General features: G+C 44.1%; 1 protein-coding gene across 2 annotated transcripts in view; it reads right to left on the bottom strand.

The window, feature by feature from the left end:
* NEURL1 (neuralized E3 ubiquitin protein ligase 1) overlaps positions 1–24824 on the bottom strand; it is a 79288-nt gene that overhangs the window by 41048 nt on the left and 13416 nt on the right. Inside the window, exons 1-2 of one of the 2 annotated variants that reach the window (XM_038578693.1) lie at positions 15967–16027; positions 14504–14731 (exon numbers count right to left, since the gene is read on the bottom strand). The exons of the other annotated variant lie outside the window; for it this stretch is intronic. Of the exons in view, the coding sequence (XP_038434621.1) occupies positions 14504–14570 (67 nt within the window). The 5' untranslated portion in view covers positions 14571–14731; positions 15967–16027. Of the gene's footprint in view, positions 1–14503; positions 14732–15966; positions 16028–24824 lie in introns of those variants that run through there. 2 annotated transcript variants of the gene reach the window in all.

The raw sequence follows: 24824 nt of genomic DNA, 5'->3' as shown, positions 1-24824 counted from the left end.
CTGGCCTCCAGAGCCTGCACTTGTAGGCACGCATGGTGCACCTCCCTCAAGGGTGGCCAGTGGATATCCGCCAAGCAAACACTAATGGGTACGGCCTCAGGGAGGACCGGTCTGGTGACCACGAAGGGCCCAGGCCAGATCAGGGTGCAGGGGTGAGGCTGGTCTCTAGGAAGCCATTCAGCAGAGCAGAGAAAATGAACTGAGTCCCAGGGGCTGTCTGAGGGCAGGTGAGGCCCAAGGTCTCAGAATCCCAGCCCAAGAGAGAGACCTCTACCAGAAGTACTTTTCCAGCTTCCCAGGGGCCTCTGCCCCTCAGAGCTCCTTCATCCCCTCAGGCCTAGCTGGGGGGAGACTGCCCGCTGTGATCTCCAACCTGGCTCCCCTAAAGAACCTTAACTGCTTTAGCAGGGGTCCCAGCACCTGTTCCTCCTATAAAATTGGGCAGACACTGGCCATGCTAGCTGCAAGGTGGAGGGCGACACCCCCAGGCACAGAGGAACCTGTGAGTGCTGAAGTCTATTCAGGGCCTCGCAGAGAGGCTGGTGGCTTTCAAGCCCACGGAGCCTATGAAGGAATTTGATTCCCTGCCACTGCACCTGCAGCCCTCGGCCCAGAGTGAGTCCCTGATCCCAGCCCCAGATAGCCTCTCATCAGATCATCAAGAAGCTCCCCAGACAGGGGCTCTGAGTCCCTAAAGGTCTGCGGACCATGAGCATGTGGCTGGCTCAATCTGGCAGGCCTTCCCTCTGGAGCCAGAGCTCAGGGGTTGCTGGACCAAAGGCAGCTGTGGGGACTGTAGTCCTGCCTAAAGAATAGTCCAAGAAGGGCAGAAATGACTATGAAGTGAAGGCAATGACAGAAACCCCACTCTCCTCCCTGCAGCTGCCCCATCTCCCAATTTGCACAACCATCAACCACCGTTTGCTCCCATCTTCCTTTCCTCTTTCTCTAGTAAAGAATCTCAGGCTCCTCCCTCAAAATGCTGCCACGCTTCAGGGTTACTTCTTCCCTCCTTCCCTCTTTCCAACCCTCCCTCCCTCCAGCTGCTGGAGCCGAGGGTCAGGCAGGCCACCAGAGACCCCAGCAATGCACAGGGTGCCCTCTCCAGCATCCCTGGGAGTCAGGCTCCTAGGTTCTGAGCAGATCCTGTGGCTTGTGGTAAAACTTCACAAGGCTTGGGAAGATCTGCAGAGGCCTGCTCGGATTTGGGAAGACCCAGTGAGAGTGGCCCCTTTTAACGCCTCTAGAGGTTCCTTCCTCCTCATGGGGGTAAGGGCTTCAGAAGGTAGGTTAATGCAGCTCCTGTGTTGGGTTCAATGCCAGGCAAATGGGAGTAGGGATCTCTCCCTCCTCACTGGCACCCCGCCTTCTCCAAAACAATGCCCGGCCCTCACACCTTCTACCCTGCTTAGCCAAACCCACTGCTCTTGCCCAGAGGGGAGCTCTTTGTTCTCAGAGCCAATGAAGTGAGGTGACTACATTAGTCTTTGTGGGGGGTCTATTTTTACTAGTCCTGATGCCACCGCCATAATTTGTTCTGTGACCTTGGGTAAGTCAATCCCCTCTCTGGGCCACAGTTTTCACATCTGTAAAACAGAGGCACTGATACAGGCATCTTTAGCTCTGAACCAGGATTTCCCTGCATCAGAACTATGGGAGGGGAATCATTGGGGGGAAAAGAGTTAGGAATTCCTGCGCTGTGTGCAGCAGCCCCTCCCTCTCTGCCACTCGCTACCAAGGTCCGTGGAGAGCCAAGGATGGGCCAGGATGCTCTCGGCTGGGTGCCACTGGTTCTCAGTCCTCTTCCTGACCCCACCCAACATGGGTACATCCCCAAGGTTCTGTGGCCTGGTTTCTACTAGCCAGGCCAAAAGTCTGGTGTCATCCTGGATTCCTCCATCTGAGTGAGCAGTCACTGTGTCCTTCTATAATCCATCCTCTGGCTCCTCCCAAAGTTCAGGCCACCAGCATCACCCTCATCTGGACAATTCTTCACATAGCCCTTCCTCAGGGCTGCCAGGCTGACCTTTCTGCCTGACTAATCCAGCTGGGTCACTGCCCAGCTGAGAGCCCAAAGTAGATCAACTTGACCCTCCTTTGGGAACATTCAAGGTCCTCTGTGAACTGGCCCCAGCCCATGTACCCATGTGTCTGACCTTCACCTCCTGTGACATCTCCCACACCCCCTAACCAAGCACCTACACTCCATGTACAAGAACCACATATATACTAGAACATGGCTGTACCTCACATGTCCATGGCTTTCTGAATACTGTTCCTCTCCCTGGAATGGCCCTCACCACACTAGATACTCAGAAACTCCTACCTCACCTTCATCTCTCAGCTTGGAGGGCCCTTGCCCCTGAGATCATCCTAACACCCCAGGGCAGATGGGACCTTCCTTCTCCAAGACATGTCCAGGCGCTCTGTGTAGCCCCTGCCCTGCAATGGTGGAAAGGTCTCCCTCCCAGATTGGGAGAAAGCCTAGGACAGACTTTTTAGCTCCAGATCCCTAGCACCTAACAGGGCAGGCCCTGGGTAGCACTGAAAGTATATTTTATGAAGGAAGAAAGAAAAGAAGGAGAGGAAGAGGAGGAGGGAGGTAGAGAGACCAGGGCTGCTGGTGGGTGGTCTTTACTTGGTCCCCTCTGCCCCTTATCCAAGCTTCCGACAGCAGCTGGAAGGTCACCGTTCCAGCCACGATGTCCCAGGGCCTTTGTGGACACAGTGGTGCCCGAGGGAAAGAGCCTGCAGGACCGTGACCTCACAGCCCCACGGGTGGCCCTCCATGCTTCCTCAGCACTATGGGCAGCACCAGGCAGGGCTCACTCAGACAGAAACAGCCAAGAAGCCAAGTAGCCAGGTGTGTCCTGGAACACTAAGGAGCCAGAGCCTTATCTGACCATCTTCCCTGGAGGCAGCAGGGGAGCATCCACCAGCCCCCAGCTCACCCACTTGCTGGGCTACAGGAAGAGATGCTTGAAGCCATGGCCTGGCTGTCTCCCCGCTGCTGCTCGCTGCTCGCTGCTTGCTGCTCGCTCCTGGATTCAGGATCCGGCCAGGGCCCCTCCAACTCGTTTGCATGAACCATTTATAGCAGCACATTCAAACCCACGCCTTCCAAGAAGAAAAAAGCCCACTGCAATTGCCTCTGGCTTCCTGGTCTGTCTTTTTTCCCTTCTCTTTCATTTTTTATTTTAATGGCAGGAAGCTGTGCTTAGGAGAAACCACTACCCTGCTCCTGGCAGCACAGAAGCTAAATTTTCCCTCCAAACTGAAGGAGGATGATGAGCAACCATTCTTCAGGTGTCAGTGACTTACAGTTTGCAAAGTCTACGAGCATCCATGAGCTCATTCAGTCTCCCCAGTAATGGTGAGAGGGGGCCACTGCCAGCACCCATTTTACACATGAGGAAACTAAGGCCCAAAGAGGCTGTGACTTGCACAAGACACACAAAAGCAGTAAGAGACTATAAGGGACATGGTCGTTGCTTCCCCAGCATCCATTCTACTCCCATTGACAGTGGTTCTCCATCCTGGCTGCATGTTAGCATCACCTAAGGAAGTTATCAGATGCCCAGTTCCCACTCCAGGCCAACTGATATAGAAGTTCTGAAGACAGGCCCAGGCATGGGTCTTTCTAAAAGCTCCCAGGGTGGTTCTAATGTACAGCCACGGTTGCAATCTGCTGGAATTAACCAATCACAATGGTTCCATTCCCTTCGCCATGTGGTCCACTTTTGGCCAATGAAGCTCAGTGGAAAACCTGCCAAATCCCTCTGAGAAAGGTTTCCTTGCTTCCATACAAAGAAACATAAGAGAGAGGTCATTTTTTTCCTCTAAATATTGTTGTGTCTAGTTGTGATTCCTGGGACTGCCGTGGTCATGTCACTGTTAGTCCAGAAGGAAGGCAACCCATGGATGGCAGAGCACAGAGATGGCAAGTACCTCATTCTTGACTACATCCTTGACCATCAACCCTGAAATCCACCCACCGCTGGACTTGCTGTGATCTGAGATAGTATGGCTCCTCATTTTTGAAGCCAGTCCAGGTCAGCATTGCTATTTGCAATGACAGCCCCAAGACACAGCACCTTCCTCATCCCTCACCCTTGTCATTCCCTCTTAGATCTCCCACCACAGGAAGACAGCTGACTGAGGACCTCAGCTCTGGAACTCTGAAATCCATCCCAGTCCTTGCTCCATGGCCAGGCTTCCCCCTTCCCCCTCCCCACTGCTCCCAGCTAATGACTGAGTGGGGTAGGGATATTAAGGCAGGCTCATTCCTGGGAGATATGTCACTCTGCTAACCAGGATTGTGGCTTGGGCTTGAGGACTCCACAAGGGTCTTGCAGAACTTTCCTTAGGACTGACTGCTGTCTAAAATACTTCCATCAAACTTTCTTCCTTACCCCTATGCTTCACTGAGTGTCATACTTAGATTGAGGTCTGATGACTCACCCAGACTCTCCCTACTTCTTCTCTATTTCTCTTCACACGGGTATTTTCCTCTGATAATTTTAAAAATAAGTTTTGAATGTTTAATCCACTCCTGGTCTCTGCTTAACTGTTTAATACATGATCTGCCTAACACTTGATCTTTACCACTTCATGCCTGGACCACCATGAAAGCCTCCCAACTTTGAGACCCCTCCACCCTCCACCCCATTCATAACCCTTCCCATACAAATCATGCTACTTCCCTACTCAAGAACCTTCACTTGTTTCTTATTTCTTACACCATCAAGTTTAATTTCCCCAGCCTTTCTTTACAGGCACCGCTAACCTTGACCTGACCCACAGGCCAATCCTGGCAGAAGACTGAAATTCATCCCTATTGTTTCACTTACATCCCTGGAGAGTTTCAACGTGGGGGACAATACTGTCTATCTGCAGGGCAGAAATGGTTGGTATGGCCCATGACCAATGAACACTGAAGCTGCCCTACATCTGAATCCTAACTCCACCCATTTCCACAGATGCTCCTCAATATCAAAGCTTCCCCCTTCCTTTACCCCTCCATGGAATATTTACCAAGAGAAATACATTTCACATACAAACAACCCACCATCAACAAGAAGTGAATCCTCTCAAAGACTGTTACAATAATGAAAATTATTATTATTATTCACACAACAATATGAAGAGGAGGGTGACAGAGGTGAAGATGGTTATAATGATGGAGGAAACAGCAGTACTGATAAAGGTAAGTATGAAAAGTAGAAAAGACAGGAATAAAAAATATTCTAACAGTGTGATTTCAATGACATAAATATATGTGCAGAAGAACTGATTTCTCCTTGACTCACGGCCATAATAACCAAATTCCTTTAGAAATTGCTTTTGGTTGCTAGTCACAAAAACCATAAATAATATGGATTTTTAAACACCAAAGGTGTTTTCTCTCCCATAGAAGAAGTGTGTAAGTACATAGTCCAAGGCTAGTATATCAATTCTGTAGCCATGAGGGATCTAAACCTCTCTTATCTTTCTACCTCACTACTGCACACGACACTTTAAGTTTGCTTCATGGTCTAGAGTAGCTGCTGAAGTTCCAGCCACCTTGTCCAAATTCCAAGCAGGAAGCAGGAGGAGTATGGAAAACCAAAATCAAAGGACCTACACCAGCTATCTGCCCCTCTTAAAAGGAACCTTAGTCAAAGCCCAACAATTCAAATTCATTGGCCAGAATGTATTCACATGGCTAACCCCATGCTGCATGGGAAGCTGGGAGATGTAGTCTTTTCATTGGACACATCGCCATCTCAAATAAAAACAGGGTCCTCAGCCATAATGATGAGCTCCATTCCCTCTGAATAACATTACGAGCAATGCCCAGAGCACAGAGACTCATTAAAATGGGTGTGGGGGGACGCCTGGGTGGCTCAGCGGTTGAGCGTCTGTCTTTGGCTCAGGGCGTGATCCCGGGGTTCCAGGATCGAGTCCCACATCGAGCTCCCTGCGTGGAGCCTGCTTCTCTCTCTGCCTGTCTCTCTCTCTCTCTCTCTCTCTGTCTCTCATGAATAAATAAATAAAATCTTTAAAATAAAATAAAATAAAATGGGTGTGGGTCTTTCCTAGTGTCCCTACATACCCTTCTGCTCCCTCCAGCTGAACTCTATGCTCCATATGAGAGATATATTCTCCTGAACTTGTTTATAACAGGCTGAGTATGCCAGGAAACTATGTAATATATTTAAATATTACATTAAAAGTATCAAAAGTCTCTTTAAAGAGAATGAAAAGACAAATCAAAGACTGGGACAAAATGACTGCAAAATACCTAATAGACAAATCTAAACTATATAAAGAAGTCTCAAAACTCAAAAATAAGAAGAAAGAAAAAAACACAATCCAATAAGAAATAATGGACCAATGAGAAAGAAGAAACCTTTGCTCTTTGTGGTAAGTTGGATGAACCTTGTGAGCATTATGCTAAATGAAATAAATCAGACAGGAAAAAAATGCAGTATTGTATGATATTACATATATGTGGAACCTAAAATAGTCAAACTCAAAGAAACAGAGAGTAGAGTGGTGATTACCAGGTGATGGAGGGGTGAGGAAATGGAGAGACATTGGTCAAAAAATACAAGTTTCCATTTATAAGATTAACAAGTTTAGGGATCTAATGTACAGCATGATGCTTATAGTTGATAATACTGTGTTATATACTTGAATATTACTAAGAAAGTAAATATTAAATGTCCTAACCACAAACAAAGAAATAGTAATTATATGATGGGATGGCGGTGATAACTAATGCTAGGGTGGTAATAATTTTACAATATATAAATGTATCAAATCAACACATTGTACACTTTAACGTATACAATGTTATGTGTCAATTATATTTCAATAAAATTGGGGGAAATTTTTAGCAGGCTCTTCACCAAAGGAGATCTACAGATGGGCAAATAAATACATGAAAAAAGTTTTCAAAATTATTCATCTTTAGGGAAATGCCAATTAAAGCCCTGGAGAGATACCACTACACATCTATTAGAATGGCCAAAATTAAAATGACTGACCATACCAAGTGGTGGTGAGAATGCAGAGAAACTAGAACTCTCATACTTTGCTGGTGAAAATATAAATGGTACAATGATTTTTTTTTAAGTTTGTCAGTTTCTTTTATGTTGAACACACACCCACCATATGATCCAGCCATTCCATTCCTAGGTATTTATCCAAAAGAAAAGGCAATGCATGTCCATACACTGACTTTATGTAAAAGTAAGTTCTTAGCAACTTTATTTGTAGTAGCATAAAATTGAAAACAACCCAAATGTCCATCCACAGGTGAACAGATAAACAAATGATACATACATACCATGGAAAACCGCTAAGTAATAATTTTTTTAAATGAGTTGTTAACATACCAAAATATGAACAAATATCAAAATAAGTGAGTGGAAGAAGCCAGAAGACAAGAGTGTGCATGCTGCATGATTCCTTTTATACAGAACTCTTTTAAAAGGCCAATTAATCCACAGTGACAGAGAGAAGATCAGTGGTTACTTCAGTATGGGAAGGTGATAGGGAGGAGTAAGAGCAGGTTACAAAAGGCATAAGGGAAGTTTTGAGGATGATGGAACCTTTCATTAATGGGATGGTGCTGTTGGTCTCAGATATACATGTCTGTCAAAACACATCAAATTATACATTATAAATATGTGCAATGTATTGCATGTCAATAATATTTCAAAATAAAGTTATTTTTAAAAAATCCATTAAATATCGGTGTGAGAGGAGAGGATAAGGAAATAAAACTGAAAAAGAAAAGGAAATAAAACTGTAGGTTTTTTGGTAAAAAACTAAGTTGAATCAATTCCTCAAAAAATTAAGAACAGAATTACCATATGATTCAACAATCCCACTTCTGGGTACACACCCAAAAGAAGTGAAAGCTAAGTCTCCCAACAAGATACTTGTGCACCTATGTTCACAGCTGCATTACTTACAATAGCCAAAAGATAGAGACAATGTTAAGTGTCCGCTGACAGATGAATGGACAAAATGTAATATATAGACAGATACACACATAATGGAAGACTACTCAGGCTTAAATAAGGAAATTCTGTTTCACACTACAACATGAATAAACCTTGAGGACATTATGCTAAATGAAATAAGCCAGTCATGAAAGAACAAATACTGTATGATTCCACTTACATGAGGTACCTAGAGTAGTCAAATTCATAGAAATGGGAAATAGAATGGTGGCTGTCAGGGGCTGGAGGCAGAAGGAATGAGCAGTTATTGTTTAATGGGTACAGAGTTTCAGTTTGGGAAAATGAAAAAAGTATCTAGAGATAGACAGTGGTGATGGTTGCAAAACAATGTGAAGGTACTTAATCTCAGTATACAACTGTATATCTAAAAATGGTTAACAAAACAAAAACAGAGTAAGTTGAATGCATTGAAAGGATATACCTAAAGCTAGTCCCCCCCCCCTCAAAAATGCTATCAAATTATATGCAGAAAAAACAAGTGCAAAATACTATCCAAAAAAGAAACTAAGAAAACAATTCCGCTTAGGGTGGCATCAAAAAGAACAAAATACTTCAGGATAAATTTAACCAAGGAGGTGAAAGGTCAATACACTGAAAACTATAAGACATTGGTGAAAGAAATTAAAGAAAACACAAATAAATGGAAAGATAGGGGCACCTTGGTGGCTCAGCCAGTGAAGTGTCTGCCTTCAGCTCAGATCATGATCTCAAGGTCCTGGGATCAAGGCCCACATTAGGCTTCTTACTCAGTAGGGAGTCTGCTTTTCTCTCTCCCCCTCCACCTCTCTCTTTCTCTCTCTTCCCCTCCCCATCACTCATTCTCCTTCTCTCTCAAATAAATACAATCTTTTTTATAAATAAATAAGGAAATGGAAATAGATCGCATGTTCATGGATTGGAAGAATTAATAATATCTCAATGTCCATACTACCCAAAGCAATCTACAGATTCAAGGCAATTCCTATCAAAATTCCAATGTTATTTTTCACAGAAATAGAAAAACAATCCTAAAATTCATATCGAGCCATAAAAGACCCTGAAAAACCAAAGCAATCTTGAGCAAGAAGAACAAATCTGGAGGCATCACACTTCCTGATTTTAAATTATAATAAAGCTATAGTAATCAAAATACTCTGGTACTGGCATAAAAAACTAAGCCCACAAATAAATCCAAGCATTTATGATCAACTGATCTTTGACAAAGGTGCCAAGAACACACAATGGGGAAAGAAGAACCTCTTCAGTAAGAGGTACTGAGAAAACTGGATGTCTACATGCAGAGTTATGATGTTGGATTGCTATATCACACCAGACACAAAAAACTCAAATGGATTAAAGACTTAAATGTAAAACCTGAAACTAAAAGTGCTGGGAGAAAACATAAGGGAAAAGCTTGACATTGGTCTTGACAATGATTTTTTTGGCTGTGATTCCAAAAGCACAGGCAAATAAAACAAAAATAGACTAGTGGGACTGCATCAAACTAAAAATCTTCTGCCCAGCAAAGGAAGTAATCAACAGAGTGAAGAGATAACCTACAGAATGGGAGAAAATATTTGCAAACCATATATCTGATAAGGGGTTAACATCTAAAATATATAAGAAACTCAAACAACTCAGGCACCTGGGTGGCTCAGTGGTTGAGCATCTATCTATCTGCCTTTGGCTCAGGTGTGATCGTGGGGTTCTGGGATCAAGTCCCCACATCAGGCTCCTCTCAGGGAGCCTCCTTCTCCCTCTGTCTTTGTCTCTGCCTCTCTCTCTGTGTGTCTCTCATGAATAAATAAATAAAATCTTAAAAAAAGAGAAAGAAACTCAACCCAATAGCCAAAACAAACAAACAAAAAACCCAAATACTTTGATTTAAGAAAATGAGCAAAGAACCTGAATCATCATTTTTCCAAAGAAGGTATACAAATGGCCAACAGGAATATAAGAGGTATTCAACATCATTAATCATCAGGGAACTGCAAATAAAAACCAAAACAAGATATCCCCTCACACCTGTCAGATGGCTATTATCAAAAAGACAAGAGATAACAACCGCCAGCAAGAACATGGGAAAAAGGGAACCATTGAACAATGCTGGAGACAATGTACATTATGTTTTTAAAAAAATACAGAGCTTCCACAAAAAATTAAAAATAGAACTACCAAGATCCAGCAGTCCCACTTCAGAGTATATATCCAAGGGAAATAAAATCACTATATCGGGCAGCCCGGATGGCTCAGCAGTTTAGCAACACCTTCAGTCCAGGGCGTGATCCTGGACCTGGGATCGAGTCCCGCGTCGGGCTCCCTGCATGGAGCCTGCTTCTCCCTCTGCCTGTGTCTCTGCCTCTCTCTCTCTCTCTCTCTCTCTCTGTCTCCCTGTGTCTCTCATGAATAAATAAATAAAATCTTTTTTAAAAAATAAAATAAAATCAACTATATCAAAGAGATATTTGCACTCCTATATTCGTGGTAGCACTATTCATAAAAGTCAAGATATAGAAACAATATGAGTGTCCATTTACAGATGAATGGATAAAGAAAATGTGGCATATATACAAAATGAAATACTATTCAGCCTTAAAAAGGAAGGAAATTCTGCCATTTGGGACAAGGATAAAACTAGAGGACATTATGTGAAGTAAAATAAGCCAGACAGAAAAAGGCAAGTTCTGCATGATTTTCCTTACATCTAAAATCTAAAAAACTCAGGCCTGGTGGCTCAGTGGGTGAGTGTCTGCCTTCAGCTCAGGTCGTGATCCCAGGATCCTGGGATTGAGTCCTGCATTGGGCTCCCCACAGGGGAGCCTGCTTCTCCCTCTGCCTGTATTTCTGCCTCTCTCTGTGTCTCTCATGAATAAAAGATAAAATCTTTTAAAAAGTAAAATAAAATGTAAAAAACTCAAATTCATAAAAGCAGAGAGCAGAATGGTAGTTGTCAGGGGCTGAGGGGTGGAAGAAATGGAGAGATGTTGGTTAAAGGGTGTATTACTCGCAATAATTTAAGCAATAAATTGTTTTTAAAGCATCCGTTGCTCAGGGTGGTAGTAGAATTTAAAATGGTAATAAAGGGACACCTGGGTGGCTCAGTTAGTTAAGCTTCTGACTCTTGATCTTAGTTCAGATCTTGATCTCAGGGTCATGAGTTTTAAGCCCCACACAGTGCCCACGCTAAGCATGGAGTCTACTTAAAAATAAATAAAAAATAAAATGGTGACCAAAATGATGCAGCATGATGTCTAAGGCAGGGCATCCAAAATCACGCTCATGCTCTGATCTCTATGGAGGGGAACCAGACCTACCCAGACTCCAGACGCATGAGAGTTAGAGCCCTCACGCTGACTCCCAGGGGCTCCCAGTAAGGGTAGTAAGTTCAGCATTTATTTGAATTTCACCCATTGTCATTATGCACTATTGTACACCTAGCCCTGTCCTGGGCACTGATGGGAAAAATTAAGGAAATTAAGCACCAGGCACAACCACTGGTCATTATATATCAAGAATCTCATTCATTCCTCAATACAGCTTGACAAAGCTGGGAGTTGACTCTGTTGATCACCCTCTTTTGGGACAGGGCAGGGACATAAAGGTTTTTTTTTTTTTTTTTTTTTTTTTTTTTTTTTTTAATTTTAGGGATGCCTGGGTGGCTCAGCGATTGAGCATCTGCCTTTGGCTCAGGTCATGATCCCAGGGTCCTAGGATTGCATCCCCGGGAAGCCTGCTTCACCCCCTGCCTGTGTCTCTGTGTCTCTCATGAATAAATAAATAATTTTTTAAATACAATAAATTTTAAAAGCTTAAAATATAAAAACACTACATGCTTATTTTTAAAAACAAATAAAACCGTGCCAATTAGCATGGAGTAAAAATAAAAGCATCCCATTCTCCCACACCACTCCATCCCCAGCCCACCCCGCACTGGTAACAGCTGGGTGGGCATCCATTCAGCCTCAGTCTGTATTTATACAAAGAAAATACGGATGGCTGATGAACAGATGCATGGATAGACAGATAGCAAGTTATCAAACCGCAAAACAGAGTTGTTCCTCCAGACATCTGCATTGCTCACTCTTTCACCTCCTTCTGGTCATTTTCAAATGCCATCAGGCTTTCTCTGGCCAACTTATTTAAAGTGTAAACATCACCAGACTCTCCACCCATAATCTCTATCCATGCCACACCCCATGATTTATTTCTCTCCAGAGCACTTATCACCATCTGACATCCCATATGTCATCTTTTTTTCCTTTCTTTCTTTCTTTTTTTTTTTTTTTTTTTTGGTCTGTCTCTCCCTATACTCATAAGAATGTAACTCCATGAGATAGCAAATTTATTCACTGCTATATCCTAATGTCTAGAACAGCACCTGGCACATAGTAGGCACTAAATAAATATTAGTTGGAAGGAAGGAAGGAAAGGTTAGAAGGGAAGGAGAGAAGGAAGGGGAGAGAAAGGAAAAATATAATACTCTAAACACAAATGGGATTATATTATGCACACTAGGCATGCCATGCAATTTGCTTTTTTTCTCAAAACAATGCAATAAACATTTTTTTTGCAATAAACATTTTTAATAATAGTACCTCCTAATATTAAATGTTGCAAAGTCATCCTGTGTATAGAAGTGCCATTGTGGACTTACTGCACTCCCTCCTTCTTAAAAGCTGGTATGAACAGTAAGTGGGGAGAGAGCAATAATGAAGTGCCTCCCCAATGCACTTGACAAAAAGCTTTCCCAGATTTTCAGTCTATGAAATCAACTGGTCATGAATCAGAGCATGCATAGTTACCCTCAAGAGACGAAACAGCCCCAGTAAAAGAGACGTGACTGGAGGTGTTAACAAACCTAAAGAAAAGAGGTGTTCACTGGATGCCAAGGATTCAGGGAAAAGGGGATATCCCTGAAGCAAACTGTAGAGGGGCCCATGGGAGCACAACCAGGGAGATGAAGCCATAGGCTGGCCCAGGTGTTGGTGAAGTGGTCTGGGCAGAGTTCAGGGCTCAAGCACACCAAATCCTCAGACTGTAGCCTCAACTCCCCAGCCAGATGCCAGGTTTGCCCAGCACTCAAGTAGCTTCCTGCAGGGGGAGAAAATGGCAAGTAGTTGACACACTGTCCAGTTCTTCTGACAGCAGATTTCTCACTGCAAAGTAGTAAATTGACCTCTGAGTTGATTCATGAGTTTTTATGGGCTTGATTAGATGAGCCAGGAGCCCCCTAGTCCTATCAATGCAGACAAGACACCCTGGAGATGGAATTTGGGGACAGCTCAGCCAAGGGCCAGACACTAGGCAGGGGAGTACTCCTATTAGGCTGAACCCTGTCCCAGTGCTCACTATCTTCAAACTTCTAGTTATGAACAAGAAGTGCCTACCATTTACTTTTTACTATGGACCAGGTCCTGAGCCACCCCAATTAATTCACACAATGACCCTGTGAAGTGGGAACTAGGATGCTTGCTTACCAATAAAGAAACTAAGGTTTGGAAGATCAAGGGACTTGCCTGAGGTCAAAACCCAAGAACCAAGATTTGAGCCCAGATCTGACTGACTCCCAGTGAAGTATTTCACAATGGATGGTTCATAGATCTCTCACATCAGTATCACCTGAGAATCTTGCTTAAAAAAGCATACCCCAGAAGCCCAACCCCAGACTGACTAAGTCAGATTATCTAGAGGTAGGCTCCAGGAACTCATATTTTTACAATCTACAGGCCATCCATAGGGTCATTAAGGTCTGAGAACTACTTTGTTATGCCATATCACAAACTCTAAATTCTATTCCCATGGTCTCCATCAGCTTCTCTAGCCCACCACCCTTACTCCTCGTCTGACTCCACAGTTTTGTTCTGTCCACCCTGAGATCCTTTATTCACCTTCAAAGTTTAAGTGGCACCCACTGCCAACAACACATTGCTGCCATGATTTCCCCAATGAGTTCTGAGCTCATGAAGCTGCTGACCCAAAAGTCTCCTCCAGAATGCCTCAGTGCTCCTCTGGCATCCCCAAAACTCAACCCACCAGCTTCGGCTCCAATCTTCTCCTGCCTAGGGTCTCGATGGAATCACCATCCTCCTAGCCATCTGAAAACCTGGGCACCATCTTGGATACTCCCCTCTCCCTTACCACCCCCACCAACTGTTTATTAGTGCTAAATGTGTCTCAAAATGTGTCCCTTCCTCTCTTTCACCAAAACTGCAGTTCAGGCCTAGGCATCCTTCCCATCATAACTAGCCTGCCTGCTCCTATCCTGTCCCTCTTAGATCCACCCTTCACAAGGCAGCTAAGCTGATCTACCCAAAAAAGTAAATCTAAAGCCTTCAGTGGCTTCTCACGGCCTAGAGATTTCCAGTGTGGAAGCTGCTCTTTACACCATCTCCATTCACTTTAATGCTGAGTTTAATGTTTTCACTAGGGTGTGGTTTGCTCTTGGCAATGAGATGATCTTTTGTAAATGAGCGCCTCACCAACCATCTAGAAGCAGACATTCAACGTACCTTTATACACAGCCTTGGATACCAGTACTTGCGTTACTGCTAAAAGAGCAGTGAATGGAATGTTCATAGTAAACAATGCAATGTCTTCTGCCCTGATTTCCCTAGCACCAGGGCCTTCTAGTTAGGATTTCTCAGGCCTGTGCTTTCTAACATCTTTCTTTCCTTTTTCAGACCCAGGGATTCCTACACTGGTCAGTTACAGCTTCCTACGTCCCAGCTGTGTGATCTCTGTGAAAAGAATAAGTGAATAAATGAGAAGTTCTTTTTAAAGGCTGTTAAATGGGGGAACTCCCTCTAGAAAGAATATCTAAATATGCACTTGCTGTTTTTCCAGTAGCGGCCCAGGATGGAGCAAAGGCAGCAGGGCCCCAGGGAGCCCCAAGGCAGGCCAGTGTAAGCTGTGCAGATGAAAGCTGGTGGCCACCATGCTGGCCTGCTTCCTGCCCCTCTCCCACCCTATTTCTTGGGCACTCGGGTAAAGACGTGTTGGGTATATGAGTTCACGTGCTCCTTGCAAAGACCCACCACTGCTCCCTGTAGAGTCCCAGGTTCTGAAGCCTGAGTCCTTAATGAGTAGCCCAGCTACGAAAGCATCAGAGTCAAGACTGAAACTCTAGTTCTGCTTCTACAACTCATGTTCTTGCAGAGGACTCATGAAGGGTCCACAAGCTTCTTTACAAGGAAGGGAAACCTAAGCCCAGAGAGGTATAGTAACCTGCTAGGTGGGCTGGTTCACACAGCCCATCACAGGTAAGAAACACTCCCTGGTCTGGGTTCATCCTAGGCATACCCTGGGGGAGGCACAAAAAAGGCTGAGCCTCTAGGACAAGTGGGTGAAGACCAAGGTCGAAGAAGCCATCTGAGAGCCCTAAGTCACAGCAAGAGCAACAGAATCAGGACCCGAACCAGTTCTCCTGGACTCTCAGCCACCTCTCCTTTCCCTCTTACCGCCCTCTGCCTTCCTCACCCTTCCTCCCCTCTCATGCCCCCAGGCTTCTGCGCTGAGCTGCTAGGCCAGAAGCCTTGGAAGATCCCCAGACTGAAGGCCACTTCCAGCCAGATTCCTCAGCACCCCCTCCTGCCCCACACCCCCACCCGCACAGCTCCTAGGTCAGAGGCATCCTGGCACAGTACAGACACATGAGAGCCAGACAACCAGGAACCTTCAAGACCTGGCTCTGCCAGCTTGCCCTGGGACTCTGGACAGACCCCTTCTCCTCTCTGAGCCTCAGTTTCTTCCCTGGAACAGGGCAGTACTGGACAATATGACCCCAGGCCCTCTCCATCCCTGGGGTTCTGGGGGACACTAATGCCCTAGGGCCAGGCTCCATGTCACAGACACTCTGGTGACCTTTGGAGGGGCCCCACGGACCACACCCTGAGGAGGGGACCCAGAGGGGCCTCCCCAAAGCCCCTGCTGCCTCCCAGTGAAAATGAATTTCATTCCAAATAAGGGAACTTACAGCAAAGTCCGCGCCATGGCCCAGTTCCGGCTGGTTTATGTTAGCTGGACAAGACTAAACAGACCTTCACATTCTCAGTATTAAGCACTAAAAATGAAAAAACGACTGTTTGTCTCTGGAGCATGGGGCGAGGGAGAGGTCAGTGCTCCCCTGAGGCCCCCTGAGCAGACCTGGGGGGCAGTGCTGGACTCAGAAGGTGGGGGTGTCTGGGAAAGACCATGGTGGGGAGGGTTTCAATGGACAGTAATGTGGGGTGGGTACAGGGCAATAGCAACTAAGAACATGGGGCCTAGGGCCGAGGGGGCAAGGGGGGCTATGTGTCTGCAGAAGTAAGAATGTGAAGGCGGACCAGACAATGGCGATGTGGAGACAGGGAGAGAAAAAGAGAAACGCAGGGAAGGAGTTACAAGGCAAGAAGACCTTAGCAGGCTCCTGACTCCCTGCCCATGACGTGCCATGACCAGGGGGCTGGGAACAAGGGAGAAGGGGAGGGACTCCACCACTTCCTAGACAATACGGCCCCTTGTTCCCAGCTGCCCCATCTGCCTCCTGCAGTGTGGGCACCACAAACCCAAGATAACAATTTAATTATTTACAAAACAGAAAAGCCTGAAGTGGGGCTGCCTTCCTGCTTTCCCACATAGCCCCCACCCCCATACCTGCCTCCTAGCCTGCCCCTGCAGGGCCTGCCCCTCCATCCCTCTATTACCTGGGCCACCTCCTTTTACACAGTGATTTGCTACAGTGGTCCAACAATCCTGCGTGGCAGGCATCACAATAGTGCCCATCCTCGAGGTGAATAAACCAGCCTTGGGGCATGACATGACCTGCCCAGGGTCACCTGTCTGTGGGTGGCAGAGCTAACATCAGTGGTACCCACAGCTTGCAAACCCTATCTTTAGCAAGATAGACCCCACACCTGCAGGCCACAATGTCATTGGCCAGCTTTGCCTTCTTGCCATACGTGGGCAGCTCCATCTGCTCTTCTGCTCTCTGCCCACTCCCAAGGAGAAGGCCCATCCATTATCTTTCCAAACTTCCCCTTCGTTCTTCAAAACAACTCTCTCCTCCTGGAAGCCTTCCCTGACTCTACTCAACCTAGCTGGCCACAAGCACCACAAGTGCTGTAAGGACAGGAGCATGTCTGTCCCCAAAGGCTGGCACGAGGCCTGGCACGTGCAAGGCACCCAGAGAACATCTGTGCCATGAGAGAAGGAATGAATGAACCAACAGTTTCCTATCAGTCTTACCTTCCCTTGTCTTGCCCCAGAGCCTGGCATTCAGGAAAATGTCATTTCAACCAAGAAAAGAAAGTGGGCTGTAGCAGCCCTGAGGGCCCATGGAAAAAAGTTCGGCTTCCCTGGAATCAGCCCATTCTTGCCTTCATTTCACCATTCTTGCCTTCATTTCAAAATATCTGTTGAGTGTCTACTGTGTGTTCCAGGCACCAGTGGTAGCAACATAATGGTGAGCACACGGACAGCATTAGACCCTGACAGGTATAATGGCCTGAAGCCTCGTTGGATCAGTGCTATGAGGACAGCACAGGGCTGCAGTGAGGAGGGCACAGAGGCCATCTAACCTAGCCAGGGTGGTCAGGGAAGGCTTCCTGGTAGAAATGATGTCTAAGCTCAGACCTGAAGGTGGAGCCTAATGATAACAACAATAACTAGTATTTATTATGCATTTATTACTAGGCGGGCATCATCTCCAATAAGAAATGGGGCTATGGAAGAGTTAACCCTTTGGCTCCAGGTGGCACAGGCAGCAAAGACAAAATCTGACTCGAGAGCCCATCCCTCAACCACAGGGCCTCTACCCTACCTGCCTTTCCTCCTCCCTCCTCACACCCTAGGTTCCCCCAGATGCCCTTGGGGAACTCCAGAGGCCAATGTCTGGGTTGAGTTTCCTTAGCCCAGTGGGACCCCCAAGCCTCTCAGCCTCCCATATACCTTGGCCAGGCCTAGTCAGTGGAGCTTGGAGGGTCCCTACAGACCCAGACAGAGCACCCCCGACAGCCCTGGGACAGACTTGGTGGTGGAGAAAACTCCCTCACCTTCTCAGGTGCCTGAGTTTCCTGGGACATAAGGAAGGGGCTCTGTCCTAAAGAACATTAGAGAACTTGCCCCTGAGCTGGAAACTCCCTACATGGCCTCACCCTGACAGCTCTGCATCACTCACTGCTATCTCCCATGTGGGGAGAACAGAGGAAGACCTCTGAGACAGGAAGCTCCACCTGCAAGAGGGGTGTATGGAGGATAGGAGGCCATAAGGCAGGCACCCCCATTCAAGGCCCACCTCTGCGACCCTGGGCAAGTGGGTACAAGCATCATTGAGGATGCCCTGGAAACGCCCATCCAACTGGACCTCAGGCTGGTCCTGAAATAGGACCAAGATCACCTCTCCCAGCAATTTCTAGGAGATCTGGGGTAAGATCCAGGAGGGAAGAGAAAGAAGAGCTTCAAGAAGGCTTCCCTCAACTTCTGCTCTCTGAGAGGATCCACATTGGAGTAATAGGAGAGAAAAATGAGAAAGGAGAGTTCAGGTGGTGGCCCTATATAGAAGCAGATGTTTCTCAGTGAGGCGCCAGCCAGGCTGGAAGCAAGAGGACACAACAATCCCCCTGCATCCCAGTCACTCCACAGAGCACAAGGGAAAGAGCCAGGCCACTGCAGATCATGGTTTATGGTATGTCTGCATCCACTGTCTGGGCTATGTGAAAACTGGCCCACTAGGAGGGAAGCTGTGGGCCCAACCGAGCCCAGCTCCCACCCTCCTGAACCACACACCGAGCCCCAGGGACCCAGATTTAACATATCCCACTCATAGTGTGCTCCCTCGCCCCAGGGACCCTCAGCACAAGTTAAGATCCGATTGGCACTAATTGGACCAAGCTGACAGTGCCCAGGGCAGCTGGAGTGCTGTCATCATGGATTTGACTCACCAAGCAATGGCCATCCGTTCCTATGGAGCCCACCATTAAGTGTCATTTTGAAGGATCAAGCAAGCTTGGATGGTGCTTTGTGAGTCAACACCACTGCCCAGCCATGCTTCTAGCAGAGACCTAAAGCTTACAAGTGATTTATCTTCAGTCTCCCATCCAGGAAAGAGATGGAACCCAGGCTTCATGACCATCAGCTCATGAGTCTATTGGCCCATTCCTCTGCTGCTGGTCCCAGAAAGTCTTCTCCAGAAGGGAAAGGGGATTCTAGTTCCTCTCTTCCTCCCAAAGCACAAGACCTCCAGCCTGATAATCAAACCCCAAGCCCAAGAAGAGAACCTCACCCCAATCCTAGAATATCAAGCACCAAAGGGAATGCTTGGCCCCAAGACTCAAAGCTCAACTGCAATCATGAATCCAGGATCCTGAAGTAAAAACTCCCCTCCAGGAATGGAACTCTCACCCCAACAGGAAATCAGACCCCCGAAACAGGCACCTCAATACCAAGCCGGAATCTGGCCTACAGAAATGGCACCTTCACCCCAAATCGAGCCTTGTGCCCTAGGATCTGAATCTTAGCACTAGTAAACCCCCATTTCAGAACAAGCCCTGAATCTTGGGAAACTCTCTTCTCAACAACTGATGTAGGTTCTTCTTACATTTTGTTTCTCTAACATACTCAACTTGGGGACCAGACGAGAAAACCCAAACTCACTCAGTTTCCTTCTCATTTTACAGTGAAGGAATCAGAAGAATCTCATGTAACCAGAGCCCCAGTTTCTAGAAGGGCTGCACTCTGGTGCGGAAACTTCCATGTGAGTGGCATTCTGGTCACTCACAGCCTCATTCCACCTCTCCCTCCATGTCCTTGGCTCCACACCAGGGTCTGGGTGTCTGGCTGGTTTCCTCAACTCCAAAGGATTTGCCAGGCCAGCCCAGGAGATGGAAAACCCCTCTGTATCTCTCAGGCCTAGCTAGGCTATCCCTGCCATGAAAAGAGGAGATTTTCTTACTCATTATTGGTCTGTTTAGATTTTCTGTTTCTTCATGATTCAGTCTTTGTAGGTTGTACGTTTCCACGAATTTATCCATGTCTTCTAGATTGTCCAACTGGTTGACACATTATTGTTCACAGTAGTTTCCTATGATACTTTGTATTTCTGTGGTGTTTGAGTCTTATCTCTTTTTTTTCTTAGTCTAGCTAAAGGCTTGTTAACTTTATCTTTTCAAAAAGCCAACTTTTAGGGGGATCCTTGGGTGGCTCAGCGGTTTAGCACCTGCCTTCGGCCCAGAGCGTGATCCTGGAGTCCCACATTGGGTTCCCTGCATGGAGCCTGCTTCTCCCTCTGCCTGTGTCTCTGCCTCTCTCTCTCTCTGTCTCTGTCTCTGTCTCTCATGAATGAATAAATAAAATATTTATTTTTTAAAGATTTAAATTTTTAAAAAATTTTAAAGATTTTATTTATTCATTCATGAGAGACACACAGAGAGAGAAAGGCAGAGGGAGAAGCAGGCTCCATGCAGGGAGCCTGACGTGGGACTCAATCCCGGGACCCCAGGATCAGGCCCTGGACTGAAGGTGGTGCTAAACTGCTGAGCCACCCAGGCTGCCCTAAAAATCTTAAAAAAAAAAAAAAAATTTTGTTGGTCTTTGCTATTATCATTCACTTATTTCTACTCTGATCTTTGTTATTTTCTTCCTTCTACTAACTTTTGCTTTAGTTTGTTCTTCTTTTTCTAATTCCTTGAGGTGTAAAATTAGGTTGTTTATTTGAGATCTTTCTTTTTTCTTAATGTAAGCACTTATCATTATAAACTACCCTCTTAGAAGTGCTTTTGCTGCATCCTGTAAGTTTTGGTATGTTGTGTTTCCATTTTTGTCTCAAAAGATTTTTTTAATTTCCCTTTGGATTTCTTCTTTAACCAATTGGTTGTTCAGGACTATGTTATTCAATCTACAAATATTTGTAAACTTTCCAATTTCCTCCTATAATTGATTTCTAGTTTCATACCATTGAGGTTGGAAAAGATACTTGATAGTATTTAAATATTCTTCAATATGTTAAGACTTGTTTTGTGGCTAACATACAATCTATCCTAAAGAGTGTTCTGTGTGCATTCTTGAGAAGAATGTTTATTTTGTGGCTGTTTGATGGAATGTTCTGTATAAGTCTGTTAGGTCCATTTGGTCTAAAGCGTAGTTCAAATCCAATGTTTCCTTACTGATTTTCTGTCTGAATGATCTACCTATTGTTGAAAGGGGAGAACTGAAGTCCCCTATTATTATGGGACTGCTATCTATTTCTCCTTTTAGACCTGTTAATATTTGCTTTATATACTTATGGGCTCTGATTTTAAGTACATATATATTTACTATAGTTAGTTTCTCTTGATGAATTGATCCCTTTATCATTATATAATGACCTTGTCTCTTACTACAGTCTTTTACTTAAAGTCTACTTTGTCTTATATAAGTACAACTACCCCTTCCTACTTTCGTTTCCATTTGCCTGGAATATCTTTTGCCATCCCTTCACTTTCAGCTTAGGGGTATCCTTGAAGCTAAATAGTTGGGTAGTTCATTGAGTCTTGAACAACTACTATGGGTTTTTCTATCTATTCAATCATTCTATGTCTTTTGATTGGAGAATTTAGACTATTTATATTTAAGTAATTATTGACAGATAAAGACTTACTACTGCCATTTTGTTTGTTGTTTTCTGGGTATTTTGTAGATCCTTTGCTCCTATTTCTTACTGTCTTCCTTTGTGATTTGATGATTTTCTATAGTGGTATGTTTTCATTCTTTTCTCTAGGGGTGCCTGAGTGGCTCAGTCAGTTAAGCATCTGATTTCTGCTCAGATCATGATCTCAGGGTCTTGAGATCAAGCTCTACATCAGGCACCGCACTGTGGGTAGAGTCTGCTTGGGATTCTCTCCCTCTTCCTCTGCCCCTCCCTTGCTTGTGCGCAAGCACACGCTCTAGCTCTCTAAAAACAAGCCAACATTTTATCACAGTCTATATTAAGCTGATAGCAACTCAACTGTGTTCACATATAAAAGCTCATTTTTACTGCCTCCCAATCATTTTGTTTTTGATATCACAATTTACATCTTTTTATGTTGTAATCCACTAATTATTGAAATTACAACTTTTTAAAAATTTTTATTTATTTATTCATGAGAGACACACACACAGAGAGAGAGAGAGAGAGGCAGAGATACAGGCAGAGGGAGAAGCAGGTTCCCTGCAGGGAGCTCGACTTGGGACTCGATCCCCGGTCTTTAAGGATCACACCCTGGGCTGAAGGTAGGCGCTAAACCTCTGAGCCACCCAGGCTGCCTGAAACTACAACTTTTTAAAGTTCTTTTGTCTTTTAACCTTTATTCTATAGTTGTAAGTGATTTATACACCACCATTAGAATATTAGAGTATCCGAATCTGACTATACATTTACATTTACCAGGAAATTTCATACTCTCATATGTTTTTATGATACTAGTTAGTGTCCTTTCTTTTCAGCTTGAAGAACTCCTTTAGCATTTCCTATAAGGCAGGTTTTAAACTACTTTAGGTTTTGTTTTGTTTTGTTTTGTTTTGTTTTGTTTTGTTTTTGTATGAGTACGTTTGCATTGCTTAGTCAATTCTGATGGACAGCTTCGCTGGGTAAAGTATTCTTAAATCTGCCAGCAAAGAAAAGTCCAGAACCAGATGGCTTCACTGGTGAATTCTATCAAACATTTACACAAGAATTAATACCAATCCTTCTCAAACTCCCTCCAAAAAAATGAAGAGGAAAGAACCATTCCAAAGTCATTTTATGAGGCCAGCATTACCCTAATACCAAGTCTAGATAAGAATGCTACAAGAAAAGAAAACTACAGGCCAATATCCCTGATGAACACAAATGCAAATACCTTCAAAAGAATATTAGCAAATTGAATTCAACAGCACACTGAAAGTATCATTCACCATGATCACATGGAATTTATCCCTGGGATGCAAGAATGGTATAACATATACAAATCATTAGATATCTTATATCCATATTAACAAAATAAAAGATAAGAAATCATATAATCATCTCAACAGATCCATAAAACGCATCTGACAAAATCAACATATTTTCATCATAAACACTCAATAAACACTCAATACGGGATGTACCTCAACATAATAAAGGCCATATATGACAAGTTCATAGCTAACCTCACATTCAATGGTAAAGAGCTGAAAGCTTTTCCTTTAAGATCAGGAACAAGATACGGGTGCCCACTCCTGTCACTTGTATTTAAACAATGCCAGAGGGGCACCTGGGTGGCTCAGTCAGTTGAACATCCAACTTGTGATCGATCTCAGCTCAAATCTTGAGCTCAGGGTCATGAGTTCAAACCCCACAATGGGCTTGAGCTTGGGTATGGAGCCCATTTTAAAACAACAACAACAACAACAAAAATGTAAACTGCCAGAAGTCCTAGCCAGGGCACTTAGGCAAGAAAAAGAAATAAAAGGTATCCAAATAAGAAAGGAAGAAGTAAAACTGTCTCTATTTGCAGATGAGATGATCTTATACATTTAAAAATCTCAAGACACCAAAAAACTGTTAGATTGATAAATTCAGTAAAGTTGCAGGATGTAAAATCAGCATACAAAAGTTCACTGTGTTTCTATATACTTACAACAAACTATCCAAAAAATATTTACAATGACATCAAAAAGTATAAAATACTTAGGGATAAATTTGACCAAGGAAGTGAAAGATTCCATATACCAAAAAATATAAAACACTGATGAAAGAAATTGAAGAAGATACAAATAAGCACAAAGATATCCCATATTCACTGATTCTAATAATTAATATTGCTAAAATGTCCACACTACACAAAGATACTTACAGATTCAATGCAAGCCCTATCAAAATTCCAATGGCATTTTTCATAAAAATGGAAAATACAATCTCAACATTTGTACAGAGCCACAAAAGATGCTGAATAGCTAAATCATGAACAAGAAGGGCAAAGCTAGAGGCATCATGCTTCCTGATTTCAAAGTATATTACAAAGCTATAGTAATCAAAACAGTATGGTATTGGCATAAAGACATACAGAGATCAATAGAATAAAATAATGCATAAATAAATTTATGCATATATGGTTAACTAATTATCAACAAAGATGCCAAGAATACACAATGGGGAAGGATAAATGCTCTTGGGAAAACTGAGTGTCCATAAACAAAAGGATTAAACTGGACCTTTATTTCACATCATATACAAAAATCAACATAAAATGGATTAAAGACTTAAAACGTAAGACCTGAACCTATAAACTCCTGGAAGAAAACATAGGGAAAAGCTTGACATTGGTCTTGACAATGACTTTTGGGTAGGATCCCAAAAACACAGGCAACCAAAGAAAAAATAAACAAGTGAGATCATATCAAACAAAAAAGTAAAAAAAAAAAAAAAAAGTTTCTGCACAGCAAAGGAAACAATCAAAATAAAAAGTCAACCTAAGGAATGGGAGGAAATATTTGCAAACCATATTTCTGATAAGGGGTTAACCTCCAAAATATATAATGAACTCTTACAACTCAAAAGCAAGAAAATAATAATAGTAACTCAATTTAAAAACAGGGCAAAGGACCTGAAGAGGCATTTTTCCAAAGAAGACATACAAATGGCCAACAGGACATGAAAAGGTACATCACTAAACATCAGGGAAATACAAATTAAAGTCACGATAAAATATCACCCTACACCTGTTAGGATGTTTCTTATCAAAAAGACAAATAACAAATATTGATAAGGATGTGAAAAAAAGAGAACTCCTGTACACTGTTGGTGAGAATGTAAACTGGTACAGCAATTTTTTTAGTAAACCATATGAGGTTCCTCAAAAAATTAAAAGTAGAACT

The sequence above is a fragment of the Canis lupus genome, chromosome 28 (genome assembly GCF_011100685.1).
Source record: "Canis lupus familiaris isolate Mischka breed German Shepherd chromosome 28, alternate assembly UU_Cfam_GSD_1.0, whole genome shotgun sequence".
NCBI classification, from domain to species: Eukaryota; Metazoa; Chordata; class Mammalia; order Carnivora; family Canidae; genus Canis; species Canis lupus.
This window is presented reverse-complemented; position numbering and strand designations above follow the sequence as displayed.